Source organism: Ascaphus truei, chromosome 9 (assembly GCF_040206685.1).
Source record: "Ascaphus truei isolate aAscTru1 chromosome 9, aAscTru1.hap1, whole genome shotgun sequence".
In the NCBI taxonomy this organism is placed as follows: domain Eukaryota; kingdom Metazoa; phylum Chordata; class Amphibia; order Anura; family Ascaphidae; genus Ascaphus; species Ascaphus truei.
In genome coordinates this window covers 63,765,550-63,785,376 of record NC_134491.1, presented here as the reverse complement: position 1 = coordinate 63,785,376, position 19,827 = coordinate 63,765,550, and the positions used below count along the sequence as shown (strand labels likewise).

Below are 19,827 nucleotides of genomic sequence, written 5' to 3'. Positions count from 1 at the left end.
CCCACTCCCCGAAGCCTCCCCTCCTCATTGGCTCACAGCCACACCACGTGACGCGTCGACGCTTGGGATTACAATTCTCTTGAATCCCCTAGCGGCTGACGCGTCACAGCGTGTAGTGAGCTGTGCAGCCAGGGGGGACCGGGACCGGCTCGGGAGGATTCCCCTGCTGGTGGGGAACGCTCGTGCAGCTGCCCGCGCCGCCGGGCGCAGCGGGTCCCAGCCCTAAATGCTGAACAGAGCTTACAATCGAAGTTTACAAGTCTACTTTACTGTATACTGTGTGTGTGATATATATATATATACACACACATACATACACCTACTTTTGTGATCCATTTTAGTCTGTTAACTATTTATTGCACTGTACATATTATTTTTCTTTTAAGGTAGAGACCACTGTTTACTGTGAAATGACAATTTCATCCAGCGCTCGCAAAATACGGTGACGCGCTGTGCATGGGAGTTTAATGAATGAATCAGCAGTGGCGCAGGACATGATGATTAATGGTGTTAGAGTTTGGATACACTTTAGCTGCTAATATGACGTTGAGCCATCAATGTATGTGAAAGTTTGCTGGCTCCTTCTGAGCAGGAAAGGGCAATACTGTAGTGAATTTGAACTTCGTTCCAGTGGGAAGTGGATTATGATTAGAGGTATTCAACATTTTGACAGCACTTTGATAAGCATGCGAAATGTACACTTGGATTTGCCAATTTCAACCAAAAATTTGAGCAAGAGAGACCTATTTAGTAGAGGACCCATTGATTGTATACCACCAAAAACACTCCTTTATACAACATGTGGAGAGATACCTGACATGGAAAGAAGCTTATCTGCATAGATAAATGAGCTTATTTGCATATCTAATTTAGTTTATTTCCCAGATATCTTTAGGTGTGTTCACCAGTATCTCTTCATGTGTTGTATAGAGTAGTGTATTGGGAGGTATAGAAGTCAATGGGTTCTCTACTAAATAGGACTCACAATGCCTCTCCCCTCTCCCCTCTCCCCTCTCCCCTCTCCCCGATTTCTCAGCGTTACAAAATGTTGCAGATTCCTGGAGCATCTGAGACTAATTATACTATTTTTTTTTTTTGTAGCTCAACAACTTAAAATTAAAAAAAAAAACTCCCCCAAAATGTTACAAACCCAGTGGAGACAGTTTCTCATCTCCAACTATGATAATCCATTTTGCCTCCAGCTCTACTGATATTTCATTGTATTTCATTGTATTTAAGTGAAGTAGTATTTTGAACAGGTAAACATAGAATTAGCCATTCAATGTAAGAGACAGCTTTGTACTGGACACGAGCAATGCTGCACCCTTAGGCTGAGTTCAGGGTGGCTGCTACACGACGTGCGTGCGCGCGCACGTCTGTCGCAATTCCAGGTTGTTCAGTGGGAGTGTTCAAACTAAAAACTCCACCGGCGGCAAAGTGCAGCGTTGACGCTGCTACATTTTGCCACTACAACCAAAAATGATATTTGCGGTGGCAGTCGCGTCACGTGAGCTTGTTCAGCAAACCAGCTCTGTGACACGTTTACCCCGCTCCATGCCACGCCCCCCCAAACGCCGCGACCCAACTCCTGCAGCCTGGGCACAGATCGCTGGGCTGCAGGAGGAGGGAGGTGCGCACGGACGCTCACATCCGTAGCAGCCACCCTGAACTTGGCAGTAGAGGGGAGTTTGTTAGTCCTACAAGATTTATGGTTGGGTTTGTGGTGGAGAGGATGTTGCATGGTGAGGAGCTTCCATTATATTGCAACCTCAACAAATGTTGCTAAACAGGATTTTTAAGCCTCAATCCTGCTTCCCTTTTTTGTAATCGGTTTGATGCAGGGGGTCTCCGGAGTTAATTTCAGCTCTGGGGACCCCCTGCTTCCAGAGATGTTTACCTCTGTAGGTGGTGCCGGTAGAAGCTCCAGCTGGGCTGTGTGTGGCGAACATAATGGCGGCTTAAATGGCTTTCTCACGCACGCCAAAAGGAAGCCGTGATGTCATCCCTTGCGACTTCCTATTGGCCGCGTGACCGGGACATTTTAACCTGAGGAGCTGCTACCTGCACCCACTACGGAGATGAGTATCTTGGGAGTAGGGGGTCCCTGAAATTAACACGGTTCAGGTCCAAAGACCCCCTGATTCCCACCTGTTAAAACCCCCACATGTTCTTCTCCTTTATATCTTTAATTTCCTAGTTCTGGATTTCTCAGAATGTGATCACTGCACGGGTTGGGGGTCCTTGGACACCTTTATATCCCCACTTCTACTTTTTATGTGATTCATTTTAGGGGCAGATGGCCACTTGGAGATATTTCGGTCAGCAGATAATGTACAAAATCTAAATGTAAATGTACATACAAAATCTAAATGACGTTTCAGGCCAAGAACCATCCCTTTCTCTAGCTCCGTTTTAGGAACTTGAGAAAGGGCTCTTTTTTCGGCTAAAAACATTGCTCAGATTTTATTGTGTGTATTTCACTATGTGGAAAATGTATCTTTATATTTTTCTAATCCTGGAGTGTCGTGGACACTGCCAGTTAGTATTCCAGCACCGTTGCTAAAACTTTCCCATTCACTATATGTAGTTTCTTGTTGATGCCTCAACAATGTGCTAAACATATCTGTGTCACTTCCTCCCTGTGTTTCTTCCAGGAGCAGATGAAATGTTGTCGTTGTGATTCGCGGGATCCCTTCACAGCGATCAGTCACCGAATCATCAACGTGTTGTCTCCCATCGGACACCTGCGCTGGTGGCAATCTGAGAATGGTACGGCCCAGTCAGGCACCACTCATGGGCTGGAATGGGTTGTTACAATGTTACCAGCTGGGTTACAATGGGCTGAGATGATGCTTTTAATATCCCGACTGGACTGGTCAGTGTCCCCCTCTTCTGCTGCTGCCAGGTTAATCCACCTCCTCAACTGTTCCACGTCTGATGCTTGACCGGCTCTCACCTACAAAGCGCTCCCTGACACTACTTCTCTCTACATGTCCAATCTAATCCCGGAGTCCTCTCCCACATCCAGTCTCTGTTCGGCTCATGACCCGCCGTTCTCCTCCTCCCTCATTACTTCTTCTCATTTCCACCTCCGAGACTTCTGTAGGGCTGCACCCCAACTGTGGGACACCTTATCCTGCACCACCAGACTCCCCACAACCACTCAAACTTACAGGGGGAGAGGGGGAGCGAGTGAGGCCACCGACAGGTGTGAGGGGAGGACTCGCAGGGCCACAGACAGGGTGTGAGGGGAGGGGAGGACTCGCAGGGCCACAGACAGGGTGTGAGGGGAGGGGAGGACTCGCAGGGCCACAGACAGGGTGTTAGGGGAGGGGAGGACTCGCAGGGCCACAGACAGGGTGTGAGGGGAGGGGAGGACTCGCATGGCCACAGACAGGGTGTGAGGGGAGGGGAGGTCTCGCAGGGCCACATACAGGGTGTGAGGGGAGGACTCGCAGGGTCACAGACAGGGTGTGGATGGACACCTCCCCCGTTCAACAACCCTATATAACATGTGTGTGTCTGTATCTATATAACAGTATATGCATGTGTGGCTCCTTCTGTATCTATGTAACAGTATATAAACATGTGCGGGTCTGTGTATCATAGCAGTACATACATCTATATAACAGTATATAAGCACATGTGTATCACATTGTTTGTAGCCTGATTAGACTGTGTACTGTATCTGTGCATTTGGGTGTGTTTACTGCGTGTGTATCAGTGTGTTACTGTGTGCACCTGATGCTCTTTAACCTTGCTGCACAAGTTCACTAGCTCACACTCTTGCACATCACCACACTGATCCACACAATGCACAAGGCACTCCTGGCAGTGACGAGGTTAAGAGCGCGAAAGGATTGATTCTTTTTTTACCAATGTACTAAAAGCTACACTTAACCCACCACATGCACATCACTGGCATCAGCTCACCCGCCTGCTCCCAGGGACTGACCCCGATAAGGGAATTTTCTACAAAGGGATTCATACACAGGGACAGCTGTGTGACGGTAACAGAATGTTCTGCTATATTAATTTACACTTGTACACTCTGGAGATAAGGTGATAACTATCTCTGTGCAAATTGTTCCCTGTACAGGAGTGGATCCCGTCTCCCTGCAGTTTGATCTGGACAGAAAGTTTCAGCTCAGCGACGTCACTCTGGACTTCAGGGTAGGTCCTTGATGTTCTGTACTCGGCCACTCCACAGATAGCGGGCCTGTGATCACACGCAGGACAGGGCGTTCCTTCGCTTCCTCATGTTTGCCGCACCCTAGAAGACGTAATTTAACCCCTTTGCTGCTGGAGAAGCTTGCAGCCTGTGTGTAGTCCCTCTGGCAGAGGAGGTAAAGCTGCAATTCTCACTGCAGGTAAAGTCGTTTTCTTGGCGACTTTTGCAAAATGTTAGAATAAACCAATATTGTGATATTCTGCCAAAATGTATGTTATTCATAAAGCCAATAGTGAGAATAAAAAGTAAACTTTTACAGATATGAGAATCTCTTTTACATCTCTCTCTCTCCCCACTATTCCTCCCTCTCCCTCCTCTCTCTCTGCCTTGCTCTTCATCCCCCCTCCTTCCCTCCTTCCCTCTTTTTCTCCTCTCCTTCCCTCTTTTTCTCCTCTCCCTTGCTCTTTCTTCCTCTCCCTCCTTTTCTCTTTTGATTTTCTTCTTCTCTCCCCCGGCCTTCCTCCCTCTTTCTTTTCCTTTTTTCCTCCTTCTCTCCCCCGCATTTCCTTCCTCTCGCTCCTTTTCTCTTCCATTTTTATCCCCGCTCTTTCTCCCTCTTGCTCCTTCTCCTTCCCTTTTTTCTCGTCCTCCCTCGCTTTTTCTCTCTCCCTCCTTCTCTCCTCCCTCTCTCTTCTGATCTTCCTCCTTCTCTCTTTTCCTTTTTCTCTTCCTCCCTCTCTCTTGCTCTTCCTCTCTCCTCGCTTTTCCTTTATTCCTCCCTCTCCCCCCTCCCTCTCTCACCCTCCCTCTCTCCCCCTCCCTCTCTCCCCCCTCCCTCTCTCCCCCCTCCCTCTCTCCCCCCTCCCTATCTCCCCCCTCCCTCTCTCCCCCCTCCCTCTCTCCCCCTCCCTCTCTCTCTTCCCTTTTTCCTCCCTCTCTCCCCCACTCTTCCTCGCCCCCTCCCTCTTTTCCTTTTTTTCCTCCCTCCCTTTCTCTTTTCTTTTTTTCCTCCCTCTCTCCCCGCTCTTCCTCCCTCTCTCCCCGCTCTTCCTCCCTCTCTCTTTTCCTTTTTTCCTCCCTCTCTCCTCGCTCTTCCTCCCTCTCTCTTTTCCCTTTTCCTCCCTCTCTCCCCGCTCTTCCTCCCTCTCTCTTTTCCTTTTTTCCTCCCTCTCTCCCCGCTCTTCCTCCCTCTCTCTTTTCCTTTTTTCCTCCCTCTCTCCCCGCTCTTCCTCCCTCTCTCTTTTCCTTTTTTCCTCCCTCTCTCCCTCGGTCTTCCTCCCTCTTTTCCTTTTTTTCCTCCCTCTCTCCCCTGCTCTTCTTCCCTCTCTCTCTCCCCGCTCTTCCTCCCTCTCTCTTTTCCTTTTTTCCTCCCTCTCTCCCTACTCTTCCTCCCTCTTTTCCCTTTTCCTCCCTCTCTCCCCGCTCTTCCTCCCTCTTTTCCTTTTTTCCTCCCTCTCTCCCCTGCTCTTCCTCCCTCTCTCTCCCCGCTCTTCCTCCCTCTCTCTTTTCCTTTTTTCCTCCCTCTCTCCCCGCTCTTCCTCCCTCTTTTCCCTTTTCCTCCCTCTCTCCCCGCTCTTCCTCCCTCTTTTCCTTTTTCCACCCTCTCTCCCTGCTCTTCCTCCCTCTTTCCCTTTCTTCCTCCCCCCTCCCTTTTTTTCTCACCCCCCCTCCCTTTTTTTCTCACCCCAGAGCCCCCGGCCGGCCAGCATGCTGATAGAGCGCTCCTCAGACCATGGAAAGACCTGGCACGTGTATCAATATTTGGCTTATGACTGTGCCACCTCTTTCCCACACATCAGCAGAGGACGCCCTCACCGCTTGGAGGATGTGCGTTGCCAGGAGCTACAGGGCAACCCCACACAAGGGGGAAAGGTAAAACCTCAACATTGCAAACCACGGCCTCCTACTTCTCTTCACCACGCTAGAGAACACTTCAGCCCCATTCATTTCAACTGTTCTCCTGCATGGGTGATACATCTGTGAATGTAATTAAATGTATTAATTAAAAAATATTCCTGCTTTATAAATAAGAAAGTATTGATCCTTTTCTGTAAGCACAGCATTACAGTGCCAACATGTGATGGATTTGCAATAAAGTAAAAAGAACTCGGTCATATAACACCTGTTTTGGATGCATTTGACCATCAATCGTGTTTAATACATTTTCAGATTAAGGTTTACAACCCTAAGTGTATAAAAGCACTACAGCCGGATGTATGGGATATACCGTCCATGCTGGGATCATTAGGGAATATGCTGCCTTCCCATGTAACATTGACGATTCTCCAGGGATGTGTATAAAAAGAGGTCCAATTTGCTGCAAACACGTAGCACATATTTGCACCTGGGCCTATGTGTGAGCAATAACATATGTTATATATTATTATATACCTATGGGTGCTCAGAGATATAGGTCTGGCCCTCCCAGGGGCCCTAGGATGTTGTATGTACATTATAAACTAATTGCTGGAGAGATCTTCTCTTCCGTCATCAGTGCGGGAGCGGTCACGTGATTTGGGGCCAATCTCTCAGGGTGCTAAACCTGGCCCATTTATTTGGCGCAAAGAGAGGAAGACTGTACCAGTTATAGGCGCCATTTTTAATCCATCTCATTATAACATCGCACAGATTCTCCCCTCCCCTAACCCCTCCTATAACCATTTCACCAAATCCTCGTAGCACAATGTTGGGCACAGCCCCTTGATTCATTGATGCAGAAATACACCGTTTGAATAGATGCATTGGCACCTGTTTTGGGGCAATGCTCCAGTTTGCAACACCAAATACATAACCCTCGCTCTCTCGTGTTTTACTCCTGCAGATGCGATTCAGCCCAACGGAGCTGGGGCTCTCTGTACCTGCGTCTCCAGGTCAACATATCCACAGTATGGATACAACTAATATTCTCGTTCCGTAGTGTGGCAGGGTGTTACATAGCAGTACCTCATACATCAGTCAGCTCTCATCCCATAGAGCTTACCATCTCATTTCTAATTAGTCACAAGAATTTGACCGTGGGATTCAGCTCCGGTTCATTCACTTAAAAGTCAGGGACATTACGACTATACTGCACAAATAATGTGCTGTGTTGCTTGCCTCTATTGCTCTGTAAGGTCTAAACTGGTTGCAATTTCTCCAACTGCATCTGTATATCTTCCATGTAGAGTAGTGATTCCCAACTGGAGAGGTTGGGAACCCCTAGGGAGTCGTGAGGTGCCTCCAAGGGGTTCGCCCTAAAATAAATGTAATGGTGGATCCTAGGCAATATAGTGGGGTCTTGAGCCCGTGTTGGGACTGTGCACTTAGTAAGGACCCAAACTGCATCTTATTGGGGGTGGTATAACTGATATCTTTACTGCAGGAGCTTACACAGTTGCTATTTATCAATTAGGGGTTCTCTGAACAAATGGGTTCTTGCAGGAGGTGCACAATGTAAAACAGGTTGGGAGCCGCTGCTATAGAGCAGCTATATATCATACATTCACTGAATAAGTATATTTAGACAGAAGGGATCCAATGTCCTCCCTTTCTTACTCTTTCTCCCCCTCCCTGTCTTTTTCGGCTTCTCTCTCTCTTTAACACTTTCTGTCTCTCTCTTTGTCACTCTCCCTTTCTTTCTCACAAATTCTCTCACAAATTCTCTCTCTGTATCTCTCTTTCTCTTACAAATATTCTATCTCTCTCTTTCTCTCTGTCTCTCTGTCTCTCTGTCTCTCTGTCTCTCTCTCTCTCTCTCTCTCTCTCTCTCTCTCTCTCTCTCTCTCTCTCTCTCTCTCTCTCTCTCTGTCTCTCTGTCTCTCTCTGTCTCTCTCTGTCTCTCTCTCTCTGTCTCTCTCTCGCTGTCTCTCTGTCTCTCTCTCTCTCTCTCTGTCTCTGTCTCTCTCTCTCTCTCTGTCTCTCTCTCTCTCTCTCTCACTCTCTGTCTCTCTCTCTCACTCTCTCTCACTCTCTCTCTCACTCTCTCTCTCACTCTCTCACTCTCTCTCTCACTCTCTCTCTCACTCTCTCTCACTCTCTCTCTCTCCCTGTCCCTCTTTTTGTCTCTTTCTTTCTCTCGTGTCTCTCTTTTACTCACTCAGTCACTTACTCACTTACTCTCTCTCTCATATTTTCCAGAACTTGGAGAGTTCACCAACCTACGAATCAACTTCACTCAGCTCATACGCCTCCCTGCCCAGAGGTATCGTGTCCCTAGCGCTTTCTATGCAGTGACCGACATGCGTGTGCACGGCAGCTGCCTCTGTTACGGCCATGCTGACCGCTGCGTCCTCAGCAATACACCGTCTAGAGACCAATACGGAGACATCCAGGTGAACCTTACAGTGACTTCTCTCCCTTAATAACCCTAGCCCAGGGGTGGCCAACTCTAGTCCTCAAGGGCCACCAACAGGTCAGGTTTTCAGGATATCCATGCTTCAGCACAGGTGGCTCAGTTATAATGATTGAGCCATTGATTGAGCCACATGTGCTGTAGCAGGGATGTCCTGAAAACCTGACCTTTGGTTGTCTTTGAGGACTGGAGTTGGCCACTCCTGCCCTAGTCAGACTTGGCAACACTTTAGGCACGTAAACCCTTTCATATTGGTTTCATAGTTTGAAATCTAGTAATCCAGTCTCCTTGCTGCCGTGTGATTTCACGCTCCTCCTTCTTATTACCCCAGGTGTATGATACGTGTGTTTGCCAGCACAATACTGTTGGAAGTAATTGTGAGCGCTGTGCTGACTTCCACAGTGACCTGCCCTGGATGGCCGCAGATGGACAGAACACACATGAGTGCAGAAGTAAGTCACATACACTGTGCATGACCAGCTACAATAACCCCAGTGTACAGTGTTACCTGTCAACGAGACCCTGTGGCAGAGAGCTTACACTCCAAGTTTTGGTGCCTGAGACACAAGAAGATAAAGTAGTTTGGGATTGAACCTGCACGTTTGCGCATTTAAAATCAACACTTGAATCACTATTTCTGCTGGCATTCAGTTAACCCATCCGCTGCCAGAATGATCATCCACAAGCGGGGTGGTATTAGGGCAGGGGTGGACAACTCCAGTCCTCAAGGGCCCCCAACAGGTCAGGTCTTCAAGATATCCCTGCTTCAGCACAGGTGGCATTATGACTGGGCCACTGATTGAGCCACCTGTGCTGAAGCAGTGATATCCTTAAAACCTGACCTGTTGGTGGCCCTTGAGGACTGGAGTTGGCCAGCCCTGCTCTACCAGGTTTAGAATTTTTTGGGAAAATCCAGTGCAGTACAAGTTGTCTTTTTTCTTTTAAGACACATACATGAGTAAATGGTAAATGAAGAACTGCACAGGGGGTTGCTCTCATTTTGGCTCAGTTTTGCAGCCGGGAGAGACTTTGATAAATAGAACACGTTCACATCTATTTAACATGGTGTGAAGCAGCTTCTCTGTGTCAATGAGAATTCTGAGCTCCGTTCAGATAAATGTGGTTCAGTCTCCCTAACATGCAGCTTCACGATATATTGGATTGTTAATGTAACCAGCACTTTGAGATATGTCCCTGGCTGCAGAGGAGGTCATACTGCAGGCTCTTCCAGCTTGGAATGGGTTTAAAATAACTTTGTGACCTCTCCCTAGCTGACTTTGGACTGGAAAGGAGGACTACAAGTGTACAGTGACTTTTCAATTGCCAGCAAGGTCATTTTATAACCAGTCTGCAGCATATTTGCAGCGCTTGTTTTAGAGCAGGATTTTATCGCCATCTTGTGGGCACTTATGTGAAGTGCAGAGGGTTGTTAAACGGCAGAGGTCACATCAGTGGTGTCTTCAATCTCTTTTGCATGTTCTCTCAGTGCCAGCTCTGTTTTTGTGAGGCTGTTCCCAATGCATTGTGCAGACTTGCACATTTTTAAACTGTAAGAGAGTAGACAACCTGTTGTATCACTGTGTAATAATGCTGTAACTTTATTGCATATGTTGGTACGTTATAAAGAGAATAATAATTAGAATATGTCATAAAAGAATGACATTGGGTTCATTTGCCTGAGCTTCTTCTTGATAGTGATACTGTATCTATGCTCTGACAATAATCAATTTCTTTCTCTGGCACAGGGTGTAATTGTAACAATCACTCGGACAAGTGTCACTTTGACCCCACGGTGTATGAAGCCAGCGGCAGGGTGAGCGGGGGCGTGTGTGAGGACTGCAGAGACGGCACTGCAGGGAGGAACTGCGAGAAGTGTAGATCCGACTACTACAAAAACCCCAACCGTGACATCAATCACAGGGACGCCTGCATCTGTAAGTCACCTTCCTATGGGTATTAGGGTCTGTACAGGTGTTGGGACAGGTTAGTCACCTTTGCAGAATCAGGAATGTCACCGATTTATATTAGTGGTATTAAGAAAAGCATGTGGTATATAACCTTAGATAATAATATCAATGTGTGTCTTATTGCACTCTCATCAACTATATTTTTGTAAATGACGTATTAATACATTTTATATGATGATACCAAATGATGTGGACAATTCAGAATGAATGAATGAGTATTGCATCTATCCCATCTATTCATACATGATGTTTGTCTATGTATATTTATCACAAGGACTTATTAATGTGGAATTTGCATGGGCTATCCCTTGTTACAAATACATACTGTAAATAACAACCCTGATTTATAATTTCTTCCAGCGTGTGACTGTGACCCTGAGGGCAGTGTGGACGGTGGCAGCTGTGACCCTCTGGCTGGACGCTGTACCTGTAAGGAGAATGTTGGTGGAGAACGATGTGACCAGTGCAAGCCGGGGTACTACCTGCTGAGTGCCTCCAACCCGCAGGGCTGCAGCAGTGAGTGACTGGGACCTGGGCAGAGGGATTGTAACTGGGAGAAAGCAATACATTGGGGACACAATGACAGGACATGAGGATCAGTTCTCTTCTGCTCATTTTCCCACCTCCTGTGGAATCTGAGCACTGAATGTGATAATACACACGCGCACAAGCACACATACTGTACATGCACACACTAATATACATACATATATATGTATACACAAATACTGTAATATATATATATATATATATATATATATATATATATATATATATATATAGTACATTACCATCCAGCAGGGCAGCAGAACAGCAAAGAGAGACAGCACTCAGAGGTAAGTCGTCAAAATAATGTATTGAAACAGACACAAAAATACGACGTTTCGATCCCCAGAGGGATATTCTTCCTGGGGGGGTGTATATGTATGTATGTATGTATGTATGTATGTATGTATGTATGTATGTATGTATGTATGTATATATATATATATATATATATATATATATATATATATATATATATATATATATATACAAAATATATGGTATATATATATACAAAATAATGTATTGAAACAGACACAAATATATATATATATATATATATATATATATATATATAGACATATGGACATATGGAGACCAGGGGATCCTGATAGCCAAAAAGAGACAGCACACTGCAGGTATGATATCAAAAAAGTGTATTCAGTAACACAAGGCCGCCAACGTTTCGGTCCTCCCAACGGGACCTTCCTCAGGGCAGTGCCCTGAGGAAGGTCCCGTTGGGAGGACCGAAACGTTGGCGGCCTTGTGTTACTGAATACACTTTTTTGATATCATACCTGCAGTGTGCTGTCTCTTTTTGGCTATCAGGATCCCCTGGTCTCCATATGTCTACATACTCTCTATGGGACAAGCATCTGCCTCCTGCAACAAAACCGTGAGTGCTAATCTCCATACCTGACTATATATATATATATATATATATATATTTGTGTCTGTTTCAATACATTATTTTGTATATATATATATATATATATATATATACCATATATTTTGTATATATATATATACCATAATACTGAGTTAAGTTATGGTGAGTAAAAAAAGTGACAAAAACCCTCCACAGGAAAGCAAATATGCAAATGAGCATACAGTTGTATTTGCATATATATATATATATATATATATATATATAATCATTGACTTAGGATTGCTGTAAAATGTATAGAGAATATATAATAAGTAACATGATTAAAAAAAAAAATCAAGACTCCCATTTCAGATAAAGCCCAGCAGGGGGCAGCTGGGACCTTTCGGGGGGTATTTCCCATACTGATAGAGGGGACTCTGATTAGATTTACTAAAAGTCCACATTCCACAAGCAGCTTGATTTTGTGGAGACACTTTTGCAGGTCCTCTTTGACAGAACTTTAAACTGCCTTTTACCCCCTTGTGTTTGAAGAGCAATGTATCGGGAGCTTCCATATAGGCAAATAACACAAGCAGCATATAACTGTATATAAGCATGTGAGATTCTCTGTGTATCTTTGTACATGAGTGTCTGTGGTTCACTGTGTGTATATGTGTTTTACGGTGTATCACGGTGTGTATCCGTGTCTGTGTTACTGTGTGTATCAGTATCCGTGTTACTGTATATCACTGTGTGTATCTGTGTTACTGTGTATCACGTTGTGTATCAGTGGCTATGCATCACTGTGTGCATTACTGCCTGTGTTACAGTATCTATGTTACTGTGTATCACTGTGTGTATCCGTGTCTGTGTTACTGTGCATCACGGTGTGTATCACTGCCTGTGTTACAGTATCTGTGTTACTGTATATCACTGTGTGTATCTGTGTTACTGTGTATCACGTTGTGTATCAGTGGCTATGCATCACTGTGTGCATTACTGCCTGTGTTACAGTATCTATGTTACTGTGTATCACTGTGTGTATCCGTGTCTGTGTTACTGTGCATCACGGTGTGTATCACTGCCTGTGTTACAGTATCTGTGTTACTGTATATCACTGTGTGTATCACGTTGTGTATCAGTGGCTGTGCATCACTGTGTGCATCACTGCCTGTGTTACAGTATCTATGTTACTGTGTATCACTGTGTGTATCCGTGTCTGTGTTACTGTGCATCACGGTGTGTATCAGTGTCTGTATTACACAGACACTGATACACACAGTGCTATTCAGTAACACAGACACTGATACAGTGATATACAGTATGTGTGTTACTGTGTATCATGGTGTGTATCAGTATCTGTGTTACTGTGTGTATCAGTGTCTTTGCATCACTGTGTGCCTCACTGCCTGTTTTACAGTGTCTGTTACTGTGTATCACTGTATGTATATCCACATCTGTGTTACTATGTATCACTGTGTGAATCAGTGTCTATGTTACTGTGTATCACCGTGTGTATCCATATCTGTGTTACTGTGTGTATCAGTCTGTATCTGGCATTACGGGTCAGCAGCTATAAATGACAGAGGGCACCATTAACCCCGCAATGCACTGCAAATGGTTTAAAATATGTGCTTACAGAATAACATTTCTTCTAAGCCGGGACACTTAAACAGTAGATGGGTTATTGAGTGGGACGGCACCTTTAAGGCAGCAATACCCCCCAGAGGCCGATATGAGTTTAACTTGTATAATGTTAGTATTTTGCCCCTGAACATGTTCTGCTCTTCAAGAAAATCCTGATTTTTAACACCAGGAATTTTTTTTCATCTCCTGTTTCTGAGGTTACCATGGTAACCATTAGGCTGCACTGGGCTCAGGGGAGAGCATCATTTTAATCTCCCGGACACTTAATATTTCAAATGGTTATATCTCCTCAACGAAGCACCGGATTAAAGAAATAAAAACGGCACTGGAAAGGGAACGACTGCTGATTTATGTTATTGCCCCATTCCCCTGATACGCTCCAGTCACACTATTGTGTTAACCCCTCTTGCTCCGTTGATTTTCAGAATGCGCCTGCAGCTCCCTGGGGACCCAGAAAGACCAACCGTGTGACAGTGAGACGGGGCAGTGCCAGTGTCTGCCCAGCATCACAGGTCCGCAATGTGACCAGTGTGTCTCCCACCACTGGAACCTGCCCAGTGGGAGAGGGTGTCAGAGGTGTGGCTGTCACCCCGGGAACTCCTACAGCCTTCAGTGTAACCAGGTAGGACAGCGTAACTCTCCCTAACCGCCCAGCGTTTAACCCTTCAGCTGCCAGAATGGGCTAGCATGGCCATTTTTATTTCCCAGAGACTTCGTAAATTGATAGCAGATACGAATAGCATGAAGTCTCTTCGCCGGTGCGCTAAGCTATTAACCTGTCATCAAAACGCCACAACCATTAGAACTCAAAATAAATACATTGCATTAATATAGGGGTGGCAACTACAGTCCTCAAGGATCACCAACAGGTCAGGTTTTCAGGATAACCCAGCTTCAGCACAGGTAGCTCAGTACGAATGACTGAGCCACTGATTGACACACTGGTGCTGAAGCAGGAATATCCTGCAAATCAGACCTGTTGGTGGCCCATGAAGACTGGAGTTTGCAACACCTGTATTAGTAGTTCATTTGAACACAATACCATTCGAGCCACATGTCTGAACCACTTTCAACCTGAAAGCATTATTTATCCTCACTAAAATTCTCCAAATACCAGAATAAGTAGGTCTCATACAGTAGATGTGAAATGATCCTCCAGTCCCTGGTGCAATGAGAAAAGCTGTAAGAAACTACTATTTAGCAGCTGTACGTCACACGGGGTTAGAGATCTCAGAGAGGGTATTATTTGGTATGATTTAAGGGTCAGCTGTGACTTCTGCCCAGAAGAGCTTGCTATGTAATAAGATGCACCCCCTCACCTCTGTGCATCTTTCCTGGTCCTGCCCCCTGAGAGGTTAGGGTGCATGTGAATAAGCAGTAAGGGGTGGTGGGTTAGGAAGGTGAGATGCGCTCTTGTGCTGCTAGTGCTACTTTGATGCAGCTTCTATCATGAAAGAGAAAATACACAAGGAGCAGTTGGCGTAAAGAACATAAAATAATGAGATTGGAGGGATTAGCCCTTTCACCGCCAGTGTCCTGAAACACATTGATAATAATAACAATGTTAATATAATGCTAAGGACCTACACAATTATGCGTATGTCCGTCTGTCTATATATATATATATATATATATATATATATATATATATATATATATATATATATATATATAATATTTAGTTGGCACACACGGTGTGTCATGTGTGAGGATGTGGATATATGTGCTAAAAATATATTGCTTTCTCTGGGCTATAGCAAGAGTAATTGGGTCAAAATAAAAGAGCAATCTCACCTATCAGTAAAAAAGGGCAGATTGCTGAACCCTGACTGATCAGCTCTAGGCAAAGATCTCTGCCGTGACAAAGATCGGTGCCGTGGAAACAGCTTAAAATCTACAGTATACATCTAGATCCTTAAATGAACACTAAGAGGGCAGCATAATATTTGAAAAAATAAAAATAAAATAAAACCCTGTGAATACAGGAATATATATATATATATATATATATATATATATATATCTCAAATGGAAATATTACTGTATGCTCATTTGCATGTCTTAGACAGGTCTGCAACCCTGTCTTTCACCATTATCACCCAGCACACAGCACTTCCACTGCAGCAAGGGATTCTGGGAAATGACATGCAAATGAGCACACAGTGCATTAGGAGGTTAAAATGGAGCTCTCTACTGAGCCCCTTGCAGTCTAATGTTTACCATGGTAACCTAAAAAGCTAGAGATTATAAAATCATGTGTTTTTTTTAAAAAGCAGGACAGGCCCAGGGGACAAGATACTGACATTTTTTTTAGTTAAACTCTTATAGGCTTCTCAGGGGGACTGCTGCTTAAATCCTAGCAGAACAGACTCCTGAAAGAAAATGCAAGGATAGTATTATTACAGCTCGATACACAGTGGCACAGAGCAACTTTTCCCATATCTCAGGGAGTGAGGGGAAGTTGAAGGTGGCCCCAGTTCCGTGGTCCAGTTGAGCAGCTAAAAACTAAAGAGTTCCCCTCGTGCTTTGTGCAGGTCACAGGACAGTGTCTCTGCAAGGAGGGCTTCGGGGGACGTCTCTGCACGGAGTGTCCAGACAGGACATATGGAAACCTAATATCAGGATGCCGAGGTTTGTGTAGAAGACTGGCCATTTACACTGCACATTACACACACAGACACACACATACACAGGCAGACACACACACACGCAGACAGACACAGACACAGACACACACACACATACACACAGCCCTCTATCAACAGTGGTGTCAGACAGGTCAAATAATTTGTAAACACTAATTTTAATGGTGCCATTTATATCTTTTGACCCCTAATCCCAGCACCTGAGGCTTTATAACCACTGCACACATTCACTAACATTCACTGATGCACAGACAGACACATGCACTCTTTATGACACTAACAAACACACACATTGACACATACACAAAGGCACTGAGTCTATACACAAACACATATACAGATGTATTAAGTGTTATTTGTCCAGCTGGCGCATTGTAGCGAGGGACTCAACACCCCAGTGGGAGCAGACATCAGTGGGTGCAATAACGCCTGCTACATCTGTATGCGAAATTGTAAGCCTGTGCTTTTTTGCGTATATGGATACTATTCCCTTAATTAATATGGGATTCCGATAGTCTGTAGTAACCATGGGCTGGTAAAAGTGCCTATATCAAGAAAATTCGTTGGTGGAGCACTCAAAGGCTTTTGACTTTGGGGGTGCACCAACGCATTTCGCTCCTGGCCCGGGACCATCATCAGGAATTTGAGGCTACAGTAGATGATTCTATAATCCCGTTCGACGGTCCCAGTCGGGACCAAAATGCGTTGGATCATCATGTATTACAATACATCCTCTTTTTCCAACTTTAACTTGAGTGCCTGCTGTTCTTCTATTTTTATTTCTCATTGCAAGTGCCTATACCATCACAGATTAACCTGTTTAGTGCCAGAGTATCCAGAAAGTAGTATTGTTACTGTACCTGATTTATAATTGTATTTTAGGAAGATTTCAGTAATAGATATGGCTTAAGAGGGTCTTTATTTCCTGCTTCAATTTAGACACAGATACCCCCCTTTTGACTGTATCCCTACTGTATATTTGTAACCATTTTTCTTTACTTATCAGTGGTTTAAAAAATAAGTAGTGGTACCATCATTGACTTAAAAAAATGAAAACCATAATACAATTATGGAACAGCTATGGAGACCACATTTTAGAAAGATTTATGCTTAGAAAGCTGGAAATGGAGACAGGCTTTCTAAAATAAATATATATATATTTTTTGTTAGTTACAAAGTAGTGGGGTTGTAAATATAAAAAAAACTATTGGTACTGTGGGGTTGTACATAAACCAGTAGTGTTACCCTGAGGATTTAAATTAAACAAAAGTAGGGGTACTCTGGCGTTTATAAATAAAAAGCAGTGGTTCTCTTTACCCTCTAGTACCATTACATGTCAACCGCTCCTCAATCTAACCTTTCACTGTCTGGGTTGCAGCCTGCAACTGTGAATTCCAGGGGACACTGGACAATGGGTGTGACAAGGCAACTGGCAAGTGCCTGTGCCGTCCGGGCTTTGCCGAACCTCGGTGTGACGCATGCCAGCGCGGCTACGGAGACGCCTTCCCCAACTGCAGAGCCTGCCACTCCTGCTTCCAGTTTTACGACCACGAGCTCAGCAGCCTGGGGTCCCACCTGCAAACACTGCGTAACGTCAGCGCCGGGCGGGAAGGGGAACCCGACCTCGGCTTCGGACCTCGGGTAACACAGGTGGAAGCCAACCTGCAGCGCATCCAGAGAATTTCCAGCGGTGCCGGTGTCTCGGACAATGAGATCTCGCGCATGGAAACCCAGCTGGGGAGAATGAGGTGACGCGGCTGATAGATTTAACAATGTAACCCTTTCGCAATGTGTTGAATCCCACTCTGGCACTGAAGGGGTTTATTAATGTGTGACTCCCCATAATAATCCATAGTTCTATTTACTGATGTGATTTATTCTTATTACCTTAACAGTTATGCTTTACTTTCCCTTACCTTTTTGTTTTCATGTCGTTTATTAAAAACATTCCTTTCCTGAATGTGTTGATCTCACATTAAGGCTTAACATGCCTTCTCTCTAATTGTACCCAACCTAAGAATTAGAGACAACACTGTTTCTTGTGGAAGTAAAATAAGGTCACAGCTTTATTTCTTTAACAACATTGAAAATAAACTATGAGCCAGCCCGCTAGTCCATGTATGCAAACAACCCTGTGCATCCTGCAAGTCGTATGGCAGGAGACCCTTACAGCTTGTTTGGCCGGGCTTACACCGCCCCGCTTGGGAATGCTCCCCTCTCAGTCCCCCCTTTTGGCAGCCTGGGCCTAACTGCATCAATTGGCTGTAGCTTCCTAAAACTTGTGCAGGAGTACAGCATTGCCGCATAAGTCGGCGCTTCCGGCCTTCCCAATCTCTTCTGGAGACTTAACCACAGGCCCAACCCGCATAAGATGGGGTCTTCTTAGCATTTCCCGGTACCCTTTAAGCTGGCTGGCATGGCAGTTGTGACTATGGACCTGTTAACAGAAGCTTATAGATATGGATATTGCATAACGATGCAATTCATGGGATAGGAGGTGAAAAATTTGAGGGTTAGTAGCTCTGGATCAGGGGGGCTGGGTATTTAAATGCTAAGGCATACCCCCTTTTCTTTGTATCCTAAGTATCAGTCGGATCTCCCCTTCCCCAAATGGCTTGCCAAAATTTGAATAACCTTGTGGGCACGGAGACCAGGAGAGCCAACCGGAACAAACCCTAGTGATGCATACAACAAGAACCAAAAATGCCCAAAGCTACTTGCAATGTGACAAAAATACACAGTGCAATATCTATGTATTCTCTTGTAAAAGGGTCATTTAGTTTAACCTTTGGCCAAAGCGTCTTAAGCCTGCTGCCACTTACAAGGCATGACCCTTAGCAGGTCCTAACACTCACCTGGGTTAAAATTCTTATTAACCTGTATAATTACAGGAAGAATGATCACATTGGATCTGTCGTAACCGGACAAAATGAAACTAACCTGCCAACTTGGATCTCTAGTGATGCACTTCAGCTCTTATACTCCTCAGCCTCATGTTCTTCATATTTATTTTATGCTGTGAAATATTAATATTAAATAAGTATAAAAAAAAATCTTTTTTTTAACATACTGAATTATATTTCACTAGCTTGAGTCCTGTGAAAAAGGAATGTTTTTATTATGATGGGGACCCTATGTTTCTGTGGTTTGGCTGATGATGCCACCATAACTACGTGCCAAAGAAGGAAATATTAAGGGTAGGGGGCACTTGACCAGCGAAACTGGAGGTCCCACAAACAGCTACATCATGGAAAAAGACTAGATAGAGAATGTCAAATTGATAGCAAAAATCAAATGCTGTTTTTCTTTTCCCCAAAAGACCGTAAAATATTCCAAAAATGATTTACATATAATTATTGCTCCAGAGCGGAAGGGGTAACGTGTTAACCCCCAGGGTTTTCTTCTTCTTTCCCGTAGAGGAGAAACGCAGCGGCTAAATCCCGACCTACCGTCCATAGAGAGCATCGCATCCCTTTCCACGGACATAAATTCCCTACGGGGCGAGTTCAATAGCGTTAACGTGCTCTATCAGAGCAAGAAGCAGGAGCACGGGAGCAGCATCACTACTGATGCTCCAGGTAAAGCATTATCCCTGTCTGCTTCTTGCTGTCTATTTATCATCTGCCTTCAGGGAGCAAAGGATTCTGGGAAAC

General features: G+C 44.8%; 1 protein-coding gene across 3 annotated transcripts in view; it reads left to right on the top strand.

The window, feature by feature from the left end:
- Window positions 1-19,827, top strand: part of LAMB3 (laminin subunit beta 3) — a 54,084-nt gene that overhangs the window by 15,932 nt on the left and 18,325 nt on the right. For 2 of the 3 annotated variants that reach the window (XM_075615232.1, XM_075615231.1), the window contains exons 4-15: window positions 2,655-2,769; window positions 4,100-4,173; window positions 5,861-6,043; window positions 6,993-7,056; window positions 8,288-8,481; window positions 8,833-8,953; window positions 10,247-10,435; window positions 10,829-10,984; window positions 13,955-14,151; window positions 16,064-16,160; window positions 17,553-17,922; window positions 19,592-19,752. In XM_075615232.1, coding sequence (XP_075471347.1) covers window positions 2,655-2,769; window positions 4,100-4,173; window positions 5,861-6,043; window positions 6,993-7,056; window positions 8,288-8,481; window positions 8,833-8,953; window positions 10,247-10,435; window positions 10,829-10,984; window positions 13,955-14,151; window positions 16,064-16,160; window positions 17,553-17,922; window positions 19,592-19,752 — 1,921 coding nt within the window. The remainder of the gene's footprint in view (window positions 1-2,654; window positions 2,770-4,099; window positions 4,174-5,860; window positions 6,044-6,992; window positions 7,057-8,287; window positions 8,482-8,832; window positions 8,954-10,246; window positions 10,436-10,828; window positions 10,985-13,954; window positions 14,152-16,063; window positions 16,161-17,552; window positions 17,923-19,591; window positions 19,753-19,827) is intronic. The other variant, XM_075615233.1, reaches the window with a different exon arrangement.